We start from the raw sequence: 23,077 nt of genomic DNA on the forward strand, positions 1-23,077 counted from the left end.
CTACATAGCAAGACCCTGACCCCCCCCCAAAAAAGCATGATAAATAAATGAATGCATATGCCTTTTTACACCACCACAAGTATGAAGGAAAGTTAGAGATTTAGTCATAATCGTTTTAAAGGTATATAGATTTCAGAATAATTTTAGATTTACAGAAAAGTTGCAAAAATATTCAAAGCAGTTCCCATATAGCCCTCGCCCAGTTTTCCCTAATGTCAACATCTTATGTTGCCATGGTGCATTTGTCAAAATTAAGACACCAGCATCAGTACACTCTTATAACTAAGGTGTACGTTTCACTTGAATTTCACCATTTTATCTACTGGGATGCCCCATGGAGCCCAGGCCCCATTCATACTGGGTAAGCACTCTGCCAGTGAGCGCACCCCAGCCCTTCTGTCTGTGTACTGACGTCCTTTTTCTGTTCCGGACTTCATCAGGATGCCGCATTGCACTTAGCCATCGTGTGTCAAACTCTCCTGTGCTCTGTGACAGTTTCTTAATCCTTTCTTGTTTCCCTTGACTTTTGATAATATCTGGTCAGATATTTTGTAGAGTATTTCTTAATTTGTCAGATTATTTTTTCCCCGTGATTAGACTAAGGCTATGGGTTGGGAGGAAAGAATTCCACATAAGTGCTATCTTCGCCCCATCATAGTGCAGGTTGTGATATCAACTTGCAGTGATGCTAACTTGGGTTTTGGTTTTGTCTTGGGTTTTTTTGTGTGTGTGGTGGGACTGGTGTTTGAACTCAGGGCTTCACACCTGCCAAGCAGGCACTCTACCATTAGAGCCACGCCTCCAGTCCATTTTGGAGATGAGGTCTCACAAACTATTTGCTTGGGCTGGTCTCCAGCCAGGATGCTCCAATCTCAGCCTCTCAAGTAGCGAGAATTAGGGCATGAGCCACCAGCACGTAACATTTTGTTTTGTTTTATTGAGATGGGGCTCTCACTCACTTTTTGCCCAGGCTGGCCTTGAACCGAAATCCTCTGAATCATCTCCCAAGTGCTGGGATTAGAAGCATTTGCCTCTTGCCTTGCCCTAAAGCTCATTAGATTTTTTTTCCATCTGATTGTTGTTTCACTGCTTTTGTACATTATAAAAAGGATTTTTTTTTAGTGTAGGGAATTGAATCCAGGGCCTTGTGAATGTTAGGTAAGTGTTCATCCACTGAGTCACACCCCAGCCCCAAAAGATTATTTTCTTTGATTTGTGTGTGTGTGTGTGTGTGTGTGTGGTGCTAGGGTTTGAACTCAGGCTTCACACTTGACAGGCAACTCTCTACCACTTTAGCTAAATTCCCAGCACCCAAAAAGATTTTTAAATTAGACTTTTTGGATCTTATTTTCCAAGAACTATTGCTGCTGTTAAATTAAGATTACAGTGGTTCAAGTGGTAGAGCACCTACCTAGCAAGTGTGAGATCCTAAGTTCAAACCCCATGACTGCCAAATAAATAAATATAGATAGATAGATAGATAGATAGATAGATAGATAGATAGATAGTCACTATTTATACACAAAGCAGTCCTGGAATCATGCAAGCTGAAGTTCTACTTCACCAAGCTAAACTGTTTATCTGAATAAGGAATCAGGAATCAGAGGTAACAGCCAAATTTCCCAATTGGCACAATAGCAAAATTTCTTTTGCCTTGATCCTTATACAAAAGAAGTCAACTGAGGTAACCTGATATTTTGTAACTATTCAGTATTTTCCTGCTATTCTACCTTGCTGTCCCCACCTTCCAAAAAATAAATAAATAAATAAAACAATCCCCTTCCTGTTTCTGCTTGTTTTGAGCCCTTCTGGGTTTATAAAAACAACTTCCTTATCTCTGTGGTCAGAGCACATTTATGCTATTTTATGGGGTGAGGTAACACCGAATTCTATAATTGAAAGTAAGGCCAAGTAGGCCTTTACATAGACTAAATTATTGTCATTTTGTCCTTGGATGGATCTAGCAAGCAAGGAAAGAGACTTCTGGAAACTCCACAACCTCTGAGGAAGGTAGGCAAGGCCCTGCCAACCGGTTTGAGGTCTTCTGCCTTCCTCATGGAGACCGGGCTTGTGAGTGAGAGGCTCTCAGGTCAGGCAAGCTCTGCTGTTTTGCATTGAGGCCCCATCGGTCTGGTTTATCGGGTGCCAGTGTGAGCTTGCATTATGAGCAAGTGCTTGTCTTTGGGTTATGGTGATTGACAAGTCACTGGCAAAAGCTGTCTTTCTTTTTTTTTTTTTCTTTTTTTTGTGATGCTTGGGATGGAATCCAAGGTCTTTGCATGCTAAGCAAGTGCTCTATCAGCTATTGTTTTATATATATACACATACTTTTTTGGTGCTACTCAAATTTGAACTCAGGGCATCACACTTGATAGGCAGCTACTCTACCACTTGAGCCATGCCACCAGCCCCCTTGAATTTTTTTTCTTTTTGGTTTTGTCTTTTGATACAGAGCCTTGCTATGTAGCTGAGGCTGGCCTTGAACTAGCTGTGTAGCCCAGCATGGCCTTGAACTCTGGATCCTTCTGCCTCCCCAGTGTTGGGATTGCAAGTGTGTACCACCACACCCAGCAAAAGCTGCAGTTTTAAAGGTAACCCAGTTGAGAGAGCTAAGGTACTACTGCAGGGGCAAGAAAATCACCTCAGTTCTTCCCTCTTCATTTCCTGCATGCTGAGCTAAGAAAAATTACCACTGGACAAAGGAAAGGGATGAAGAAGTTTCCCCAATAAAAGAGAAGGGGAGAACATTTTGAAAGATGTCACCAAAAAAAAAAAAAAAAAAAAGGAAACTCACAAGGTGAAAGTTTAGTGACGATTTATTTAGTAAAGCAGAGAGTACTAGAAAGGGAGAAAGGAGCACCCCTGACACGCAGGAGGTGTGAGCAGGAGGCTCAATGTGGCACCCATGTCCTGGGTATATTTATCCCTTCTAGACTAAGCAGGGAATACAGCGTAAACTTTTCCTAGGTAACTGGTCCTGCCACCTGCTAAACTTTCATCATTTTAACAAGTACCTGTTTTGATGTTCTCACCCAAATATGGAGACAATGGGTTTTAGGGTGGCTTTACTATTACCCAAATGTAGAAACTGTGGGTTTAGTGACATGCCTGTCTGCTTTTTGTGATGTTAACCATTCCTTTCTGGTCAGAGAACTAATTCACCGAGCAGGCCTTCTATATTACTTATCTAAGAAGATTCTAAGAGAAAGAAGTGGAATGGATGCCTGTACTTTCACTTTCTCTCTCACTCTCACTCTCTTGGTGGGACTGGGGTTTGAACTCAGGGCTTCGTGCTTATAAAGCAGACCCTCCAATCTAAGAAGCCTCCCTTGAGCTTACCCTTCTGTTTTTATCAGATCAGAGCCGGCTCAACGAATGTGAGAGCCCAGAAGATCAAGTGTCCTGGCAAATCCAGGATTCTTCAGCCTGAGAATCCATTATGGGCTTAACCACATTGATGCCACTTTTCTTATATCAGAAAGGATTAAAATGAGCAACCTTAAAATCTGAGAACTGGCTGCTAGAGAGCAAGGAAACAAACAACAAGGGAGAAAATTCTTAGGAAAAAGAAAACACCAAGATTTAGACAAGATATGTAGGTAAGCATGATAACAGTGCTGCCAGGACCACCTAGTCAGGCCAGAAGGTTCTTGGTCTTATCAGAGATCAGGTTTAATAAGGCAAAGCCAAAAGCATGACCTCAAAGCAGGGGAGTGGGCAGGCTCTAAGTGAGTGTCTGCCCTGACAGTCTCAAGACATGGAGCTTTTATTGGGGCTCATGGACATGGGGGTGGTCATTCCTGGGAAACAGAAAGATTGTCATGGAAACAGGGTTAGGTGTCATTAGTTCCTCCCACACACTGGATGGGGAAAACCAGAATCTCCCATTCTCTGTAGGTCCTGAGGCCTTCTAGCAACAAGATGCAGGCACCTGTCAGGAGTTCTTTCGTTGCCATCGGCCGTGGGATATGGATTCTATCAACATCCAAGCCATTATTCTCCACTCATCAGTTTCCTAACCTCTACCTCAAACAGCCATTACCAAGCCCAATCCTGATGCTGGAAGATTCCAGAAAGGTCCTCACAGGACTACTGGCTCCCAGGTTCCTGTCAATAGCCCAAAGTTTGCAGCAGCGATTTCTCTCAACCTCCCAGAAGCAAGGCCCCCCAGAGTGGGCATCACCAATTCCATGTCTTACTTACAGTGGATATTAAAACCCCCCGAAATCAACTCCCAAATGTTCCATCACTGCTGAGTGGTGGCTTTCTTCTTCACAAGAAATGGCACTTTGGTGGGGAGCCTGGCTCTTTGGGCCACATCCCACCTGTGATACCAAATCTGTTAGCTGTCTTTGCCCTCAGACAGGGTCCTTTTTCCGTTTCAGAGTAGGGGAACAAGAAAGGAGCCCATGAGGGAAGAGGAAGGGGAAGGGAGGAGAGGCTAAGAGAGGAAAAAGGGGGTGATTATGTTCCAAGCACATAATATGTATGTATGAAAATATCTAATAAAACCCATTATTCTGTATAATTAACATGCACCCAAAAAATCCAAGCAGTAGGAAGGGCATACTCCATAGCCTTCGTTTTGTCCTCCTAAAGTCATAATAGTAGTCTTCCTGGAGGGCTGTATTCTTTCAAAATGTTTTAAATGTTTGCATCCAGCAATGTAAAATGGCCTCTCTTCAGCTGGAATGACAAAAACTTAATGAAAAATGACCATGAGAACACAGAAGTCTATGACCCATGTGTTCAGACCATATGCCCAAAACAATGGGAACTGCAAGCAACGCTAATGCCCCAAGTAAGTCTGCTAATTGTTGAATAAAAATTACAAGTGGGAGGCCTGGTGGAGGGGCTCAAATGGTAAAGTGTCTGTCTGCTAAAATTACAAGTGGCCATTGTAGCACAGATTAGATAAAAATCAAAATGGAGTCACTCAGGCTAAAGTTCCAAGTCCCCAAGCTGGATCTAAGTTATTTATCTGATCTACCAACATTCAGGGCAACACTCAACCCAGAAACACTACTGGAACAAGACATGGTGGGTGGGGGGTCTTCCTAAACCAATTCTCTAGTGACATGAACTGAGCTCCTGTCATTCTCAATGGAAACACTCTACCTGAGTTTCACTCAGACCCACAGATTAAGAGCTCTGTCTAACACTGTCTGCCTACTTCAGGTGTCACAAGTAGCAGCTGTCACCTATCCTGACTTACAGCTGAAAATGAAGGTTCTCACTCTCATCGGGTTCAGTTAATTTTCTAGGATGTCCTATGGAACTCACACTAACACTTAGTTTACTATTTGATTTGATTTGATTTAGTTCTTCTGACAGAGTTTTCCTAGGTAGCCCAGTCTAGCCTTGAACTTACGGTCCTTCTGTTTCCCAAATAATGGGGTTTAGATTTATACTTGGGATTACAGCTTTGCACCATCATGCCAGGCTCAAAACTTTTTTGAGAGAGAGATCTCAATTTGTGGCCCACAAATATTGAACTTACAGTCCTCCTGCTTCTGCCTTCTGAGTGCTGAGATTACAAACCACCACACCTGAATCAAAGCTTCTTCGTTGTGTGTGTGTGTGTGTGTGTGTGTTTGTGTGTGGTTTCTTGTTTTGTTTTGTTTTTTGGCAGTACTGGGGTTTGAAGTCAGGGCGTTACACTTGCTAGGTAGGTGCTTTACCACTTGAGCCACCCTATTGGCCCCTAAATCAAAATTCTCGAGAGCAAGGCATCACTGCAATAAAAAGTTTTGTAGTGGTCACACCTGTCATCTCAGCGCCAGGAGGCTGATGCTGGAAAATTTCAAGTATGAGGCCCACTTCTTTCAAAAAACAAGCCAGGCATGGTGGCTCATATGTATAATCTCAGCTACTTGGAAGGCAAAGATCAGAAGGATCCAGGTTCAAGGCCAGTCAAAGCTGGTGGTCAGCTGTGGTTTGTTCATTTTTCCTTGCAAAAAAACAAAATTAGTGTTTATTGAAGAAGGAAACAAAATTATAAAAAGTTTTTAAATCATTCCAAAAGAAAGTGCTAATCAGAAATAAGCACCTTTAATATCTAGTGTGCTTCATCCCAGCCATCTCTCTTAATGAATAAACATATATATAAATATATATTATAATATATACAAATAGGTCTTACAAAAGTGGGCTGGGATGGGTTTTAAGTTAAGGTTTCAACATAAGTTATCTTTGTTGGTTTTGCCTGCAACTTTTTACTGATTAACTTACTTTCTCTCTTCCCCTTCCTCCTCATGTCCTTTGAAATTACATTCTGGATATCTCAGAACTTTTCTTTTATCAAAGTTGACTACTGTCTTTTATTTTTGGCGGTACTGGGGTTTGAATTCAGGGCCTCATGCTTGCTAGGCAGGCGCTCTACTACTTGAGCCCCTCTACCAGCCTTTTTGTGTACTGAGTATTTTTGAGATAGTTTCTCAAACTATTTGCCCAGGCTGACCTTGAACAGAGATCCTCCTGATCTTTGCCTCCTGAGTAGCTAGGATTATAGGTGTGAGCCACCAGCACCCCAGCAACTATTATCTTTTTTGTGTAATATTGGATTCAGTTTTTTTTCAGTACTAGAGTTTGAACTCAGAGCCTTGCACTGATTAAGCAGCAGGGCATCCCAGCTCTTCTATTTACTTTCTTATTATACATCTGTTTTCTATCTCATAATATCTACTCAAACATTTATTATTCTTTCCTTCCCAAATATATTTCAGGTTTTAATTTGCTATTGTGTGTGCATACGGTATTAGACATAGGACTTAAATCCCCATACATGCTAAAACATACTCTACCCACTGAGCTATGCCTTCAGCTCTCTCTTTTTCTTTCTTTTTTTTTTTTGGCAGTACTGGGGTTTGAACTCAGGGCCTCACACTTGCTAGGCAGGCGCTCTACCTACCACTTGAGCCAACTCTGCCAACCCTTTTCTGTGTTGGTTATGTTCAACATAGGGTCTTGCTTTTGTTGGCCAGCTGGCCTTGAACTGCAATCTTCCTGATCTCTGCCTCCTGAATAGCTAGGATTATAGGCATGAGCCACTGGCACACAGCCTAGGTTTGTTTATTTTTGCAGAGGGAAGTCTTAGGAAAACTGTCAAGATGCTGAATCACAGCCTTTATACACACACACACACACACAGTTTTCAAGGACAATCTCAAAATATCTAAAAGATTAATTTGAACCAGAGGTGCAATGTTTTGCAATTGGTCGTCGAGTTCTCACTAGGGAAGTCCAAGAGTTCAAAACTGTTTTGTTTTGGTGGGACTGGTGTTTGAACTCACGTCTTCATATTTGCAAAGTAGGTGTTCTACCATTTGAGCCATACTCCAGTCCATTTTGCTCTGGTTTTTTTTTTTTTTGAGATGTGATCTTGAGAACTATTTCCCTGGGCTGGCCTTGAACCAAGATCCTCCCGATCTCAGCTTCCCAAGTAGCTAGGGTTGCAGATGTAAGCCACTGACTCCAGGCTGCAGAACTTTCAAATTATGAGTAGGAGGTAAGTTAGAAGCTGGGGAGAGAGTGTGGGGTAAAAGTGATAGAGATGGTTAAAAAGACAACACTGAGCTGAGTACCGCACTAAATAATTAAGTTGTTTTATTTCATTTTTTTTCATTTCAGGTACAGGGGATTGGCCCAGGGCCTCGGGCATACTAAGCACATACTTTGCCACTGAGCTACGCTTCCTGGGCCCAAAGGTGACGTTTCTTTCATTCCTCCTACTAGCTTTGAGGCGGGCGGTGCTGGTTTCAATTTACAGATGATAAGAGACTGAAAGGATCTCAAAGACTTTTCCACCGTCCCACAGCTGGATAACGGCACTGCAAGGCTTCACTCCCGGACTCAGGACGCTACCCCACCTGAGATGAGCTGTTCACGGGCACTGCCTCATCACGGAGGAGGAAAACCGTGCAAAGGGGGAAAGCGGAAGAAGCCCTTCTTTCCCCTTTCCTTCCTGCACTCCCACCCCCAGAGGGAAAAAACCAACCATAACGAGGAAACTCCTGACCGCGGTCCTTGCCCTCCTTGATTTGAGGAGCACTCACTCTTTAACCTCTTTCCCACAAAACACGACTCAAAGCCAACAAACCCTGTTACATGATAATATAATAAAGCAAACTACTGAGCCGCAACAACGTGCACGCTCCAACCACCGCGGCTTTCCCAATCTTAGCTCCCGCTGGCTTGTTGATCGATAGTGGCAGGGCATTTGGGCAGTTTTCTGTTTTAATACTTTGCTTTCTCATGGAGATAGACTTCTGCAGTTACAGCCCGCTATTTCAACATAAGGAGCTACTATATTATTGACTCAGAAGACAATTGCCTTGCTCTTCCACCCACAAGCATTTCGCCTACGGAAGACGCCAGCTCCGGCAGCCGCGGAAAGCACGCTTACCCAGCAGCAGAGGGGTTTGATGCCGGCGCTCACCGCTGATTGGCTGGCTTGGCTGCCAAGGGCATCGCAGCCTTCCACCAGCTGCCGCACGCGATTGGCCGCTGGGGACACGCCCCCTCGCCGATTGGCCAGGGCGGTGACCCGATTGGAAGAACCGGAAAGGATGGCTCAGTTGCAGCTCCAGCTGCGGGTGAAGGAAGAGATGGCGATTGCGATTCGGCTGCTGGGGCGGCGTGTGTTAAGCTGGAGGCTGCAGCCGCGGCGGCTGCCACTCGCTGATCCGGTTTCTCACCGTGCCCACTCGCAGTTGACTGTGGACGATGCGATCAACGGGCTCAGCGAGGAGCAGAAGCAGGTAGGGAGACGGAGTCCCTTCCTGGCCCTTTTCGAGGCCCCAAGGCCTACTGTCCGGCGTCCCCTCCTAATGCGACTTGCATAAGGTGCACCCGTCACTCGGGGGCGAGGACGGGAAACTGGACCTGCCGCCTTTGGGCCTCTGGCCTCATCCTCGCCTCTATGAGGAAAGATCTGTAAGCGTTAGCAGCAATACAGTGCTGCCAGAGGGAGATCGGAGGAGTCAAGGAAGAAAGCTCTTGGAAGGCTGCTGGTGTTTTAGTGGAGGATCGGTGGTGGCTACCGCTTGTGGCCTTCATCTGTACGTAGTCCATTTATACTTGAACCCCGTCTAAGACGATGGCTCTCAAACCTAGTTGATCGTCATAATCACCAGGGAATATTTCTTTAATAAACACTAAAGGAATTGTGAAATGCACCGTGCCTTTTGCTATCATTCTTTAGCTTATCAGATCCAAAGCACAAAATTGAACAAAAACTTGAAAGATGTGATTACAGATTATCTATTTCACTTTTATTGTTGGATTTTAAGACCATTATTTTCTCTGCGTAAAATCAATGCAAATGTCCTGGTATCTTATGTATATATTAAACGTTTGTTATAGATTGCCTCGTAAAAATATCAGGCATAGATTGCTTTTCCATATAGTCTATTTAAGTCTGGTGTTTACTAGGGAAAGTAGTTACGATAATTGTTTAACATGATCTGGAACTATCTGGTGCCAATATGTATTCTGTTTAGATTCTAAAGACCCCAACTTACTCCACTAAACCATCTTAACAATACTATCTGCTTTTGTGGCCCATTATTTACTTTCTCTCATGTTGTATGGAATAATGATTACATGTGTATCTTTGGGTCAGACTTATTTTTAGGGCATAACTTTCCCACAATACTGATTTTGAGAACCTAACAAAATTTAGTGCTTATGTTGAGTACCATTTTGTACCATAAATAAAGGAATTGGATATTTGCCAATTAACTCACTTGCCTTTTTAAATCAATATTGTTTTAATGCACTAATCTGAACACTGGAAAGGTTATCTTCGTTTATAGTTTGTATTTTATAATGTTCCTATATAGCAATTTAGTAGTGAAGGTGGTGTTTAACATTTGTCCAAATGGGAACAAGTAACCTAATTGTATTCTTGCAACCAACTAAAGATGATTTTGAAGGTGAAGAGAAAGAAAGAAGGGAAAGAAAGAATGAAAGAAAGAAAGAAAGAAAGAGAAGGAAAGGAAAGGGAAGGGGGGAAAGGAAGGAAAGGAAAAAGAGAGGCAGACATGATTACAAATGGAACTGAACCAGATCCCTTCCTAGAGCAAGGCTAGAGGAATGCCCAGGAATGTGATTGTCAGGTAACTCTAGGAGTGTTGCATAGCCTCCCAGAAACTCCAAAGAATTTGGATGTTTAGACAGCAGAGAGCTTCTCTGAATACTAGGGCTTCAATCCTAGATTTCCTAGGGTTCAGTTCTGGGAGTTTCTAATCCATTGAGTGATCTCTTTTTGTCAAAGGCTCAGGACATGTGCCCTGAACTGAAGTGGGTGGAGCTGGAGCACAGTGAGTGGAAGGTAGAAAGGGACAGGAAAGGCTGGAATGCCTAGTGGAGACAGCTGACACAGGGCTTTATAGGCCTGGGTAAGGAGCTTGTTTTGATTTTGAGTATGGTGGGAAGGTATGGAATGATTTTATGTAGGTGGGCAGCATTTTAAAGATCATCTTCAATACCCAGGAGGCTGAGGCTCAGGAGGAAGATCACTTGAACCCAGGAGTTCAAGGTCAGCCTGGGCAATATGGCGAAACCCAGCCTCAAAACAAATAAAGTCATAAAAATCATCTTCAAGCTGACTACACTTAGGATCTTGAGGAAGAAAGGTAAAGAGCTTCTCTAAGGAATCATAAAGTAGAGGGGCCTCTAAGCTTCTGTCTTGAGGTTACTTGTGGCATGGTTCCCAGAATATGCCTTCCATAACGGGGACAGTGCTCTCGGTGGTGATAATGCCTTGGTTTCAGCGGTATGTATATGTCTACCTCTCTCCCTCTAGCTTCGCCAGACTTTGGCTAAGTTCCTTCAGGAGCACCTGGTTCCCCAGGCCCAGGAGATCGATCAGAGCAACGAGTTCAAGAACTTGAGAGTGAGTCGGAGGCTGGGGCAGGGACAGCTGGGAAGGGGCTGAGTTGCATTGTTGCCTGGAAAGGCTCCCTCCATCTCCCGGTGAGAATGCAGCTCCTTTCTCTGAAGCATTTGTCTTGTTGCAGCCATATGTGGCTGGCTGCTTTCTCACAACTCCCTCCATTCCACTCTGTTGGCAGGAGTTTTGGAAGCAGCTGGGAAGCTTAGGTGTGTTGGGCGTCACGGCCCCTGGTGAGTATAGCTTCTTTCCCTAACGAGAACTTTCCTTGTGTGCCCTTTAGCATAGTCCCAAAAGAAATTAAAAAGGGAGGGGAAAAACACCCAGAGCCTCCTCACTCTTGAACCTGAGAAAGCACCTTCTGACTGTGAGCCCAGAGAAGAAGATATTATTCTGTATCTTTAGTGATGTTGAGGAGGCAAAGGGATCAGGCCAATGAATCCTGATCCACTTGGACTCTTTCTTTTGGTCTATTTTTTTGTTTGTTTCTTTTTCCGTTAGGATCACTTGGTCTTTTAAACTCTGCATGCTTTTTGGCTTTTTTTGGTGCTGGTGACTGAACCCACTCTATGAAGTGTGCATGCTTAACCATCCTTCAGGTGGTTTGGTCTTCCTGCTATCTTCCTAAGCTCTGTCCAGCTAGTGTCCTCTAAGCAGGGAGGTCAGGTCCATTATAGGTATTTCCTGAGGTCTCTATCTACAGCTTGTCCTTATCCTTGAGCTGTGTGGAGCTCACTGGGAGACAGATGTGGGTAACAGGGATGTTTGTGTGGGCCTTCAGGTGAGGTGACCAAATGATGTGTTTAATAGGCTCTTGGGTCTGCCCAGTGTCCCCTGTGGGTCTTGCTACTGTGTCCAGGGGTGGAAGGCTAGGAGCCAGTGGGCTCTGGCTCTGGTGTTGGCTTCCAGAAGGAGAGACAGAGCCTGGATTGCAGTGCACAATAAAGAAATGGCCCTTTGGCTTCCCCAGCCCTCTCCAACCCTGGACAGTTCACCCTACTTGGGCCTGTATTCATTTGGGACATTAGAGTAGGGAAGGAATATAATATGATTGAACTTTTGTCTTCTCATTATTTCCTAAACAACAAAGAATAATGATGATTTGTAACCCTGGCACTGGGGAGACTGAGGCAGGAGGATCATGAGTTCAAGGCCAGACTAGGCTACATAGCAAGTTTGAGGTTAGCCTGAGATGTATAGTGAAAATGTGAGTTAAAAAAAAAAGGAAAGAGAGAGAGAAAGAGAAAGAAAAAGCCATTTTCTGTTTGATACCTAGCACTACGCTAGGAAGAAAAGGAGGGAGGGAAAGAAGGAAAGAAGAAAGGAAGGAAGTCAGTCAGATAAAACCCTTTCAAGGGGGAATTTTTAAAAGAAAGCCAAGACACTCTGGTAGCATGTACAAGGTCCTAGGTTTAATCCCAAGCACCAAAAATAAATTTTTTTTGAAGGTAGATATGAGTTCTGGTTTCTGCGTGATGGTTCTGGTGGCTATAGATATTTCCTTCTCTTTTTTATTTTCTCTTCCTTTCTTTTTTTTCCTCTCTTTCTTTCATTCTTTCCTTTTGAGACAGAGCTGGATTTGTAGCTTAGGCTGGCGTGGAATTCATTGTAGCCCTAGGCTGGCCTTGAACTCATGATCCTCCTGCCTCTGCCTCCCAAGCACTGGGATTATTGGCATATGTACCATGTCCGGCCCCTGGTGCCTGCTTCTAATGTCAACTGCACTTGTGCTTTCTTTCCTGGAGTTGTGGTCAGGCCACACTTTCCTTATAGCCTTGGAGCAGTGTGATTTCTTGGTCAGAGTGAACATGTGTATAGTGCCTTGCCAAGCTTTACCCAAACATTGAGGGTAAAGGAGTAGCACTAGATAACCCAGCCACTTTGATTTTGAATCTGCTGTCAGGGAAAATGTCCTAATTTTTAATGGGGCGTTCTAAAATTCCCTGTCAGCATTTGCTACTGTATAGCCGACCTCCTGATGTCCCCACAGGTGGTGGCTGTCCTGTCTATGACCAGTGCCACTTCTTTGGCTCCAAAGCTACACTATAAAATCTTACCTTCCTCAGGCCTGTTCACATCCTTGGCTTTGCATCTCTTTTTGGTGCTTTTTACACACCCCTTTGTGTTTCTCTGTTGGACTCCATTCACCCATCTGCCTCTGTCCTTTTATCACTTTGAGAATAGTGGGTGCTCAGGTTTTTGTTTGCCTTCATTTACAATGTCCGGGATAAAGCTTGACTTGTCAGGGATGGTCTTTTGAATCATAGTTCAGCCAACCCGCAGTTGCTAGCCAACCCAGTTCTGTGGGTTCATAAGCAGTCCTGGCAGTGACCTGTTAGCCTTGCTAGGAGAGTGTGGAATACGTGCACCCAGGGTGTTTCTTCACCCCCAGTTAATGTGAAGGTGCCAGTTAGTGTCCCAGTTTAACCTGGCCACCTTCCTACTCCCCTGCATTGCCCTGCTCTCAGTTCAGTATGGTGGCTCCGGCCTGGGCTATCTGGAACAAGTGCTGGTGATGGAGGAGATATCCCGGGTTTCCGCATCGGTGGGGCTCAGCTACGGTGCCCACTCCAACCTTTGCATCAACCAGATTGTGCGCAACGGGAACAAAGCCCAGAAGGAGAAATACCTCCCCAAGGTGAGGAAGTGGGAGTGAAGAAGCCCATGCTTTTTTCAACACAGCCACCAGCCACAGGGCACAGGGTACCTTCTGTCGGTGGAAGCCATTCAGACTTGCTTTCCGTGACATGAAACCAAATACCGTCCAGGTATTTGGGTCTAGCGTTGCTTGAAGATGCTTGAGTCAAAAAGTTGAGAGGCCAGTTGAACGGGAAACAGACAACATTTGGAGAGAACTTTAAGAAACGGAAGGCTAGAGGTGTGGTGCTATATTATAGTCCTAGCTGCTTAAGTGATGGAGACATACATCATTTGAGCCCAGGACGCTCAGTCCAGCCTGGCCAATATGGCAAGACCGTGTCGCAAAAAGCAAAAAAGGCAGAAGAAAAAAAGAAAGACAACCCAGGGCTGGGGGTGTGGCTCAGTGGTAGAGCAGCTTGCCTAGCATGTGAAGCTCTGGGTTCCATCCCCTGCGCTGGGGAAAATAAAAGAGGGAGCGGAAGGAAGAGAAGCACTTTGTAGCTATTGGGCTTCCCTTCGACGACTTTACCAACACCTTGCTCTGAGAGAGCAGTTGAAAGGGCGTGGAGGAGGCAGCATCAGTGAGTGCTTCCGAGGTCATAATAAGGCCCGTTTGGTTTTCCTTGCAGCTCATCAGCGGTGAGCACATCGGAGCCCTGGCCATGAGTGAGCCCAATGCTGGCTCTGACGTTGTCTCCATGAAGCTAAAAGCAGAAAAGGAAGGTGAGGCCATTTTCAGCTAGGGAGCTGGAAACGGGCAGAGGGACAAACCTGATCAGAGTGGAGGAGTTACTGTTGCGTCTCTGCTGGGCTTCGAGCAGGGTTTCTCAGCCGGGCAGCTTCTTGCTCCACAGAAGTGCTGTGGACTGACTGGCTGAGACAGGCCAAGCCAGCTTGAGCAAGTAGCTTGTGTCCTGCCCTTAGGAGATCATTATGTCCTGAATGGCAGCAAGTTCTGGATCACCAATGGCCCTGACGCTGATGTCCTCGTGGTCTATGCCAAGACAGATGTGGCCGTGAGACCAGCTTCTCGGGGCATCACAGCCTTCATCGTGGAGAAGGTGAGGGCGATGTGTGTGTGTTGGGAGGGTGGTTCCAAGAGGCTTCTGCCCCCTGGCAATAGTAACAGGTAGCTGCTTTCAGCTGATCAAGAGTAAGATCCATGTGTGTTCTCTGTTCCTGGGGCAGGAGTGGGGTGGGGAGGCAAGAGACCAAAGGAGATTGAAAAGTTGAAAAGAGGTGGCCAAAAAGCTGAGTCAAGTGCTGAGATGTAGCTCAGAAGTAAAGCACTTGCCTCGCATGTACAAGGCCCAGGGTTCAATTCCCAAGCACTGAAGATGGTTGAGCTGTCCACAGAGTCTGGCTGTACAAAGAAGTCTAGGAAGAGGACTACTGCAAGGAGACCACTAGATTTGACTGTCAGATGAGATGGGCGAGAAGGCAAAGGAGATGAAGTCACCCCTTCTACAGTCTTGACAGTGAAGCAAGGAGGAGATAGAACAGGAGTTAGAATTAAACTTGGGAGTTCCAGGTTTTTCTTAAGAATGGAAAACAGCTGGGCGCTGGTAGCACATGTCTTTAATCCTAACCACTTGGGAGGCAGAGATCAGAAGGATCAGGGTTTGTTTGAGGTCAGTCCCAGCAAATAGTCTGCGAGACCCTATCAATAATATCCAACACAAAAAAGGGCTGGCAGAGTGACTCAAGTGATAGAGTACCTGCCTAGCAAGCATGAGTTCAAACCCCAGTACCACCCAAAAACAAAAACAAAAGAAAAAGAATGGAAAACAGCAAATTTTTCATAAAGAGAAAGGAAATAAGAGAGAGAAAACTAGTGGACAAAACACAATTACAAGTTGAGTAGGGGTAAAGATGGGTTCTACCTGATGACCGTGAAGGAAGAGGCTGAGTACCCTTGAGGGCTGGGGACCACAGCAGTGGGGCATGGAGGAAGTTTAATGAATGGGTGTCACAGAAGTTCCCAGCACCCTGCAGAGGGAAAGTAACTGACTAGGATTGAAGCTAAAAGGGTCTGGGTGGGAGAAAAGGGTGTGCAATAGGTGTCTGCACTCTGTTGGGTACTTGCCCACATATAGGCATCCAAGTCACCCAGGTCAAAGGTAGTTGAATTCATCCTAGGTGGGACTCCATTAAGGACAAATGGCAAAAAAACAAGGCAGAGGAGTTGAGTGGCTGGTGAGAGTATCTTGGGAGTGATGTTCCTGGGAGAGGGGAACAAATCTGGGAAGAGTGAGGGGGCTGGGAACTTAGTGTTTCATTGAGAAAGAACTCCTGTGAGAATAGGGAGAAAGCAAGAGAGCCACAGAAGAGGCTGAGATCAGGATGGGTGTGAGGGCTGGAGCAGTTTTGCATCTGGAGTGGGTGCTTAAGAGTGGGATGCTGGTGTGTCAGGCAGGTACAGGGAGCTAATGGTAAGGGGCCTTGCCTTTAGTAGCCCCCCACCTCACCCCGGGGTGGGCAAGTCTAACCAGGGCCTCCTTTGGTTTCCTATAAAGGGTATGCCTGGCTTCAACACTGCCAAGAAGCTAGACAAGCTGGGGATGAGGGGCTCTAACACCTGTGAGCTCATCTTTGAAGACTGCAAGATTCCTGGTAAGTATTCTGAGAATGGAGAGCCTCTGCCCTGACCCCTTCTTAAACTGGTTACAGGCTCACCATTGTTAGCTGCTCTGTGACATGTGGCTAGACTATGGGCATGAGACTGCTGAATGGCTGTCCTTGGTCACAGTCCCTGCAGCTGTATGCCTGACCTGCTAAGTTGAAGGGTGGTGCTTCTGTGTGAGTGACACACTCTACCTGGGGTTCCTATATAGGAGCTGGAGGCAAAAGGTAAGACCCTAGCCTACTAGCGTCCTTTGGATTTCCTGTACATTTGCGTGGACAGCCTATGTGTGTTAGTCAGACTTATCACTAGGACAAATACTTGAAAGAAACAGTACAAAGGAGGAAAAATTTATTTTGGCTCACAGTTTCACAGGTTTCGGTCCATGGCGGGCTGGCTCTGTTGCTTCTGGGCCTTTGGTGAGGCAGAGCATCATGACAGGACATGATAAAGCAGAGTTGCCCATCCCAGGGTGTCCAGGAACCAGAAATAGAGACAGGAAGGGGCTGGGGACAAAGTATAGCCCCCCAAGAAAATGCCCAGTGACCTATTTCCTTCAACTAGGTCTTACCTCTGAAAGTCCCCATCACCTCCCAATAATGCTATCAAATATGAATCCATCAGTGAATTAATCCATTGATTAGGTCAGTCCTCATGATCCAGTCACTTTCCCAAAGCCCTGCTTCTGAACACTGCTGCATTGGGAGCCAAGCTTTCACTATACAAGCCTTCAGGGAACATTCATATCCAAACCACAGCACTGTGTTATGCTCGTTAATGATGCTAAAAGAAAAAAAACAAAACAAAAAACCTCAATAAACTGATGGCAGCCAGACTCGGTGAAGGAGAATCGATTTGATTTCAGAATTATTTTGTCCCTGAGTTGTGGCTGAAAATGTGACACTGTGTAGCACTGTGGGAAAACCAGCACACCCATCATGTAGGAGACCAAGGCCATGGATCTGGTCTCCAGTTAGGATTGCTCTGTGTGTCGGCCATAAACTATCCCAGAAAAGTATGCTGTGATCACAGGAGCATCTAGAAAGGGGGAATCTGTGCAGACCTTCTTTGTGGAGAGGAAAAAATTCAGCCAGCAGCACTAAACACAGGTGAATAGTGTCAAATTTCTGTGCTTTTTCCTGCCCACACCTCCCAAAGCCATCCAGTGTTCTAGCTTCCTAAGAGGACAGGTGCTCAGCAGCTTCTGACACCTAGCACTGAATGGCCCATCTCGTGGACAAAGCAGCTTTCATGGACCACCCTGCTGGGAGGTGACACTGGAGCACAGCCAACAACATGGGGGAGAGTCATTCCCTGGATGCTGTATAGAGACAGGTGTAGGAAGAACTGGGGAGGATAGGGTGACTTCTAGGCCAATTTGCTTTCCTTCGTTTCCCATCCAAGGGAGTCCTGGGTGAGAGGGGAAAGATCTAACAACGTGGGGCTTTGTGTCTAGTGCTGTGGATGGTGTGGGAGTCCTGGAAACTTCACTTCTGGCTGAAAATGGGAAACTTGATCCTTTTCTCTCACCTGGAACCTTGGTTGAAGGTCAAGTAACATTTTAGTGCCTCATGTGAGAGCTACATCATCAAACCTAGTACTTTTTATAAAAGTGAAGGGGCTGTGGACAGCACTTCTCCCTCTGACCAGCGTTTATCCCGGCAGCTGAGAACACTCTAGGCCATGAGAATAAGGGTGTCTACGTGCTGATGAGCGGGCTGGACTTGGAGCGCCTGGTGCTGGCAGGCGGGCCCCTTGGGTGAGTCTGAGGCTTTGGGGAGCTGGCGAGGCTTTGGGGAGCTGGCAAGCCTGTGGGTAAGCGCGAGGGAGCTGGGGGGGCTCTTGGGTAAGTGCGAGGCTTTGGGGGACCTGAACTCTTGTAGCCTTCTTGGCAGGTGGGATCATCCCAAGCAGTGCCTGCCACTGGGAGCCACCAGGAGCCACCTCCTGCCTCTGTGCTCCAAATCTTTGAGACAAAAAGAACCTCCTCATACGTTTAATTTTTTCCACGGAAGAGAAATGACATCATATGACAAACAGGCCTGAGGAACAACTCTGCTTAGTCAATGTGGGTGTGAAATGAGAAGCTAGTCTCTAACTCCCACTGTAGAGGTCCTGCAAATCCCACCTGTGGTCTCAAAGGACGGGACACAGTGCTGAGCAGGCAGTGCCACAGCTGGGCAGGGGTGACAAGAGTTTCTTAGGCTCCTTTGCCTCCTCCCTGTGGCACCAGTTCCTTATCTTGCCAAGCTTCCCTCCCTCCGCGCAGGCCTTTCTGGCACTCTGCCACCCCACTTGACAGTGGCGAGACAATGACACGCCTCTATGGTGTCTTTTTCCTTTCCTGCAGGATCATGCAGGCTGTCCTAGATCACACCATTCCCTATCTGCACGTGAGGGAGGCCTTTGGCCAGAAGATTGGCCACTTCCAGGTGAGTGGACTACTTTCTCAAAATGTCTTCTTCCATTGGGTTAAAGTTTTCTGTAAGAATGAGGAAGTAAGCCAGGCGCTGGTGGCTCACACCTGTAATCCTAGCTAGTCAGGAGGCAGAGGTCAGGAGGATTGTGATTCGAAGGCAGTCTGGACAAATAGTTCGCAAGATCCTATCTTGAAAAAACTCTTCATAAAGATAGGGCTGGTGAAGTGGCTTGCTGCTTAGCAAGCATGAAGCTCTGAGTTCAAACCCCAGCACCATCAAAAAAGAAAAAAATAAGGAAGCAGGATATGCACCGTGGGACATTTACCACCTTTCTCTAGCACAATGAGTTTGAATGATTGTTATGCCGCTGCTTTGGCACGCAGCCTTGCTTTGTAAGTCTTTAAAAAAGTCCATCACACTGATCTATGCATTTCTCTTTGAGATGAATGAACTAGACCTTGTGAGGCTGAAATGTGCAGATAGTGAGGGTCTTGGAAGAGAGGAAGCAGCCCTTCTCATCTGACCCTTCTGGTTTGAAGTTGCTGCAGAAGTTGAGAGGCTATCCCACCTAACCTCCAGAGCTCTGTCATCCCAGGCAAATCCTGTCTCATCTCTGTGCCTTTCTTCCCCCTCCCTGGCTATCCCATAGCCATTGCTGCTGACCTGCTTTTGGTAATTAATTAATTGATTTGTGACCTCCCTTTACGCCCAGCTGATGCAGGGGAAGATGGCTGACATGTACATCCGCCTCATGTCATCCAGACAGTACGTCTACAACGTTGCCAAGGCCTGCGATGAAGGACACTGCACTGCCAAGGTGAGAGTCAGCTCCCAAGGAAGGAGAGGTGGGGCAGTGAGCGGTCTGCTGTTACTGGCTCCTGCATGCCTGGCAGGGCCCTGCTGAGCCAAGCCTCCTCCCACAGGACTGTGCCGGTGTGATTCTTTACTCAGCTGAGTGTGCCACACAGGTTGCCCTGGATGGTATTCAGTGTTTGGGTGAGTGGCACCCTCTCCCCATTTTTAGGGCCTGTCTCTACTCCTTGCTTAAGCTGGCCACACCCAGGTGGCCCCTCTAGGTTCTGTCTGCACCAGTTAGAAGGGAATGGGAAAACTGCTAATGTCCCAGACGTTCCAGCCTTCAGCAATTCCCTGTCATCCTCCCCACCTGCTCTATGGATGCTAGAAATGTGGAAAGAGTTGCCTCAGGTAGAACAGCCAAGCAGTGATTAAGGACACAGAATTGAGCCACATGGCTTAGGCTGGAATCCTAGCTCTGCAATCCGCTCTCTGCTTTTCCCCTGTCGATGTCTACCAGTGGTTCTGCACTTTCTTTGCCTGGTGTCCTCGGCACTCTGGGTGGCCTTCCAGACCCAACACCTTCCCTGCCACCCCACTACCCCCCAAGGTACTGGCCAAGCCCCACCTCTCACTACTTTTGCTTCTCCTTAATCAGTCCCTCTGCTCATTGCCTATTTCTCTACACAATCTACCCTTCATAGTCAGGGGTTCTGCATCATGGATTCAACCACCTCAGATTGAAATTATTCAGAAAAGGCCAGTCATTGGTAGTGTATGCCTGTAACCCCAGCACTTGGGAGGCTGAGGTGGGGCTGGCTATATAGTAAGACCCTCTCTCAAAAAAGACCAAAACCAAAACCAAAAAAAAAAAAAGAAACAAAGAAAATTGTACTGAGCGTAGACTTTTTTCTTGTCATTATTCCCTAAACAATTCAGTATAACAACAATTTAAGTGGCTTTAAATACATTGCATTAGGTATTATAAGTAAACTAGGGATAACTTAAAGTATAGATTAGGGCTATAGCTCAGTGATAAGAGCACTTGCCTAGCATGTGTGAGGCCCTGGGTTTGATCCCCAGCACTGCAAAGACAAGAACAGTATATGGAGGGTGTGCACAGGCTATAGCAAATGCTTCACCTATTTATGTAAGGGACTTGAACATCCACGGTTTTGGTTGGGTATCTGTGGTGGGGGGTGGTCCTGGAACCAGCCCCTGAAGGCAGTGAGGGGTGACTGCTTAGCCTTCCATTTGCTTTCTGTTCTTTTTCCACTGCCCATCACTTCTGTTGTCCCTTCTTCTCTACCCACACCCTGGTTGCAGGTGGCAATGGCTACATCAACGACTTTCCCATGGGCCGCTTTCTTCGAGATGCCAAGCTGTATGAGATCGGGGCTGGGACCAGTGAGGTGAGGCGGCTAGTCATCGGCAGAGCTTTCAATGCAGAATTCCACTAGCCCCAAGACCTGACACCCCCTGGTCACAGCTCCTAGAGGCCTTCTTTGGAAGCAGAGGCGCGGCAGCCCTCTCACCTGTCTGAGACAGGCCTGCTGCTCAGCTGCCCTTCTTGCATCACCCTCTGGCCTCTGCCTGAGGCTGAGTTCTTCAAGCCAGCCACCAAGACTGTGGTCTCACAGCCGGGCCAGCCAGCCAGCCAGGAAAGCTTAACCTACCATGGACTCTGCAGGAAGCGTTTTGGCTTTTCTGTGGGTTGCTGGGAGGGCTGGTGACTGTGTCCTTGCTCTCCAACTTTGGAATCTGATGTTGCCACCCTCTTGGAGTGGCACGTGGGGTCCTGCAGGTGGCCACCCATTTTCTTGGGTGAGTCCCTGTCAGGGAGCCCTCTGCTCAAGAACAGCAGAAGCCTCGCCTCGCTCCCTTTACTCAAACTTGGCAGACTCTTTTCTAGGGGAAAAAAGCTAAATAACACACCTCCGGACCCTACCCCCCACACACAGCTTGCAAACACCTGTGTGTCAGAGGCAATGGTGGGGCATGGGCAGTGTGGTTGTGGAGAATTATCTCACACTAACCTCCCTTCTGGACCACCTTGCCATGGGCACCAGCTGGTCCTGATCATGTGACCTCCAACAGCTGACTGGACAGTGGGCACAGGCCCTGCCTAAGCTGGTCTGGGGTGCCGGGCACATCTCCAGTCAAGGCTGCCTGTGTACATTTCTCTAGACACCCTATGGCTAATTTTGTTACAACAGCACAGCGGCTGCCATTTTGTATTAAACGTATTGTGAAGCAAGCCCATTTATCTGCTCCTGATGCAGCTTTGTGCAGAAGCTGTCCACCCGTCACTGCCGCCTGCTCATCCAGCACTCCTGGGATAGTGCCCAGGTCCTATTTTGCCCTCCAGCCTCCTCTTTGGTAATGAGACAGGAGGGTAGAAATAATCTTAGTATAGGGTAAATCTCAGCTCCCTTTCCCAAATCTTGCAGTGACTTTTTCTTGTTTTTTTGGGGGGGTCGTGCTGGGAGTTGAACCAAGGGCCTTTAGCATGCTAGGCAAGCTACACCCCAGCCCTCTCTCACTGATTTTTAAAAGAAGGATCTTGGACTTAGAAAGAACCTTATAAGTTTCTAGAAGTTATCCCTGAGTTTGTTTTTGAGACATGGTCTCACTATGTAGCCCAGGCTGGCCTTGAACTCACTATCCTCCTCCCAAAGTGCTGGGATTACAGGTGTGAACCACCACACCCAGCACATCTATGAGTTTTTGTTTTGTTTTCATTTTTTTTTTTTAAAGACCACTTGACTTTTTCAAGGTCATAACCGGAGCTAGGATCCAGATGTGCTAGCCACAGAAATGGGGGGGGGGGGTTCAAAGAATTCAGCCTGGGGTCCCACTATACAGCTTCATCGGTAGTACAGGGTCTGAGAGGGACAGGTCTCAGTTGCTCCACCAATTGTACATTCCCACAAGACAACCTGGTTTTCTTGGCTCTCAGCCCAGCAGCATCTGTTACTGGCTTTTGGTTCTGGCCTATAGCCAAGTGCTGTTTCCAGCCTGAGGCTTGAGACAGATGGGGTTAGCTCCTGGCCAACCCTAGTCCAGACCCATCTTCAGGGCAAGACCTGGGGCTCCTGGCTGTCGCTTAACTTCATCTTCCTGCCCCATTCGATGCTCATGAATGTAGCTAAAACATGTACCTGGAATGACCAGTTTGGGGACACTGAAAGCATAACAGAATGCTATGTGTCATCTGTCCCTGTTGGCTGGAACCCTGCCCACTTGGGGTGTGTCTCCCAGAAGTTCATGTATTAAAACTTTAATCTCCAGTTGTATGTCAGTAAGTATCTGAGGATGGGATCTTTGTAGTACTAGGTGGATTTCTAAGGGGGGATTGAAGCTGGCATCCCTGCTCTGTCAGGTGAACCCCCCAACCCCCACCACGTTAGGATGCAGCAAAAAGACTGGCTAGGTGCTGGTGCCTGACTTGGATTTCAGCCTCCAGAACCTTGAGCTAAATCTATAAATCATCAAGGCTGTCCTACTGAGTAACAGTGACAGAGCAAACTAAAAACCTGATTGACCTCTTGACCCTTATGTGAAGCACATCGGTGCCCAGAACCCAGAGCCACGCTTGTGCAGGAGGAATGTATAAAAGTAAAACCAACCGGGGTGCCCATGGTTCACGCCTGTAACCCTAGCTATTCAGCAGGCAGAGATCAGGAGGTTCCAAGCCAGCCCCGG

At 46.6% G+C, this 23,077-nt stretch overlaps 1 protein-coding gene across 1 annotated transcript; it reads left to right on the forward strand.

Moving 5' to 3' along the window:
• Window positions 1-8,557: 8,557 nt before the first annotated feature.
• Ivd (isovaleryl-CoA dehydrogenase) lies at window positions 8,558-22,662 on the forward strand. The gene is made up of 12 exons (XM_020185194.2): window positions 8,558-8,759; window positions 10,808-10,897; window positions 11,076-11,127; window positions 13,363-13,532; window positions 14,164-14,257; window positions 14,459-14,595; window positions 16,051-16,147; window positions 17,823-17,916; window positions 18,508-18,589; window positions 19,290-19,394; window positions 19,501-19,573; window positions 20,699-22,662. The coding sequence occupies exons 1-12, from the start codon at window positions 8,568-8,570 to the stop codon at window positions 20,830-20,832; spliced, it is 1,320 nt and encodes a 439-aa protein (XP_020040783.2). The 5' UTR covers window positions 8,558-8,567; the 3' UTR covers window positions 20,833-22,662.
• Window positions 22,663-23,077: the final 415 nt, after the last annotated feature.

Source organism: Castor canadensis, chromosome 2 (assembly GCF_047511655.1).
Source record: "Castor canadensis chromosome 2, mCasCan1.hap1v2, whole genome shotgun sequence".
NCBI lineage: Eukaryota > Metazoa > Chordata > Mammalia > Rodentia > Castoridae > Castor > Castor canadensis.

What these genes read in the sequence shown, in the direction of transcription:
- Ivd (XM_020185194.2), top strand. Translation starts at nt 8,568, where the DNA reads ATGGCTCAGTTGCAGCTCCAGCTGCGGGTGAAGGAAGAGATGGCGATT. An exon ending in ACGAGTTCAAGAACTTGAGA is followed by an intron (nt 10,898 to 11,075) that starts GTGAGTCGGAGG and finishes CTCTGTTGGCAG; the next exon opens with GAGTTTTGGAAGCAGCTGGG. An exon ending in AGGAGAAATACCTCCCCAAG is followed by an intron (nt 13,533 to 14,163) that starts GTGAGGAAGTGG and finishes TTTTCCTTGCAG; the next exon opens with CTCATCAGCGGTGAGCACAT.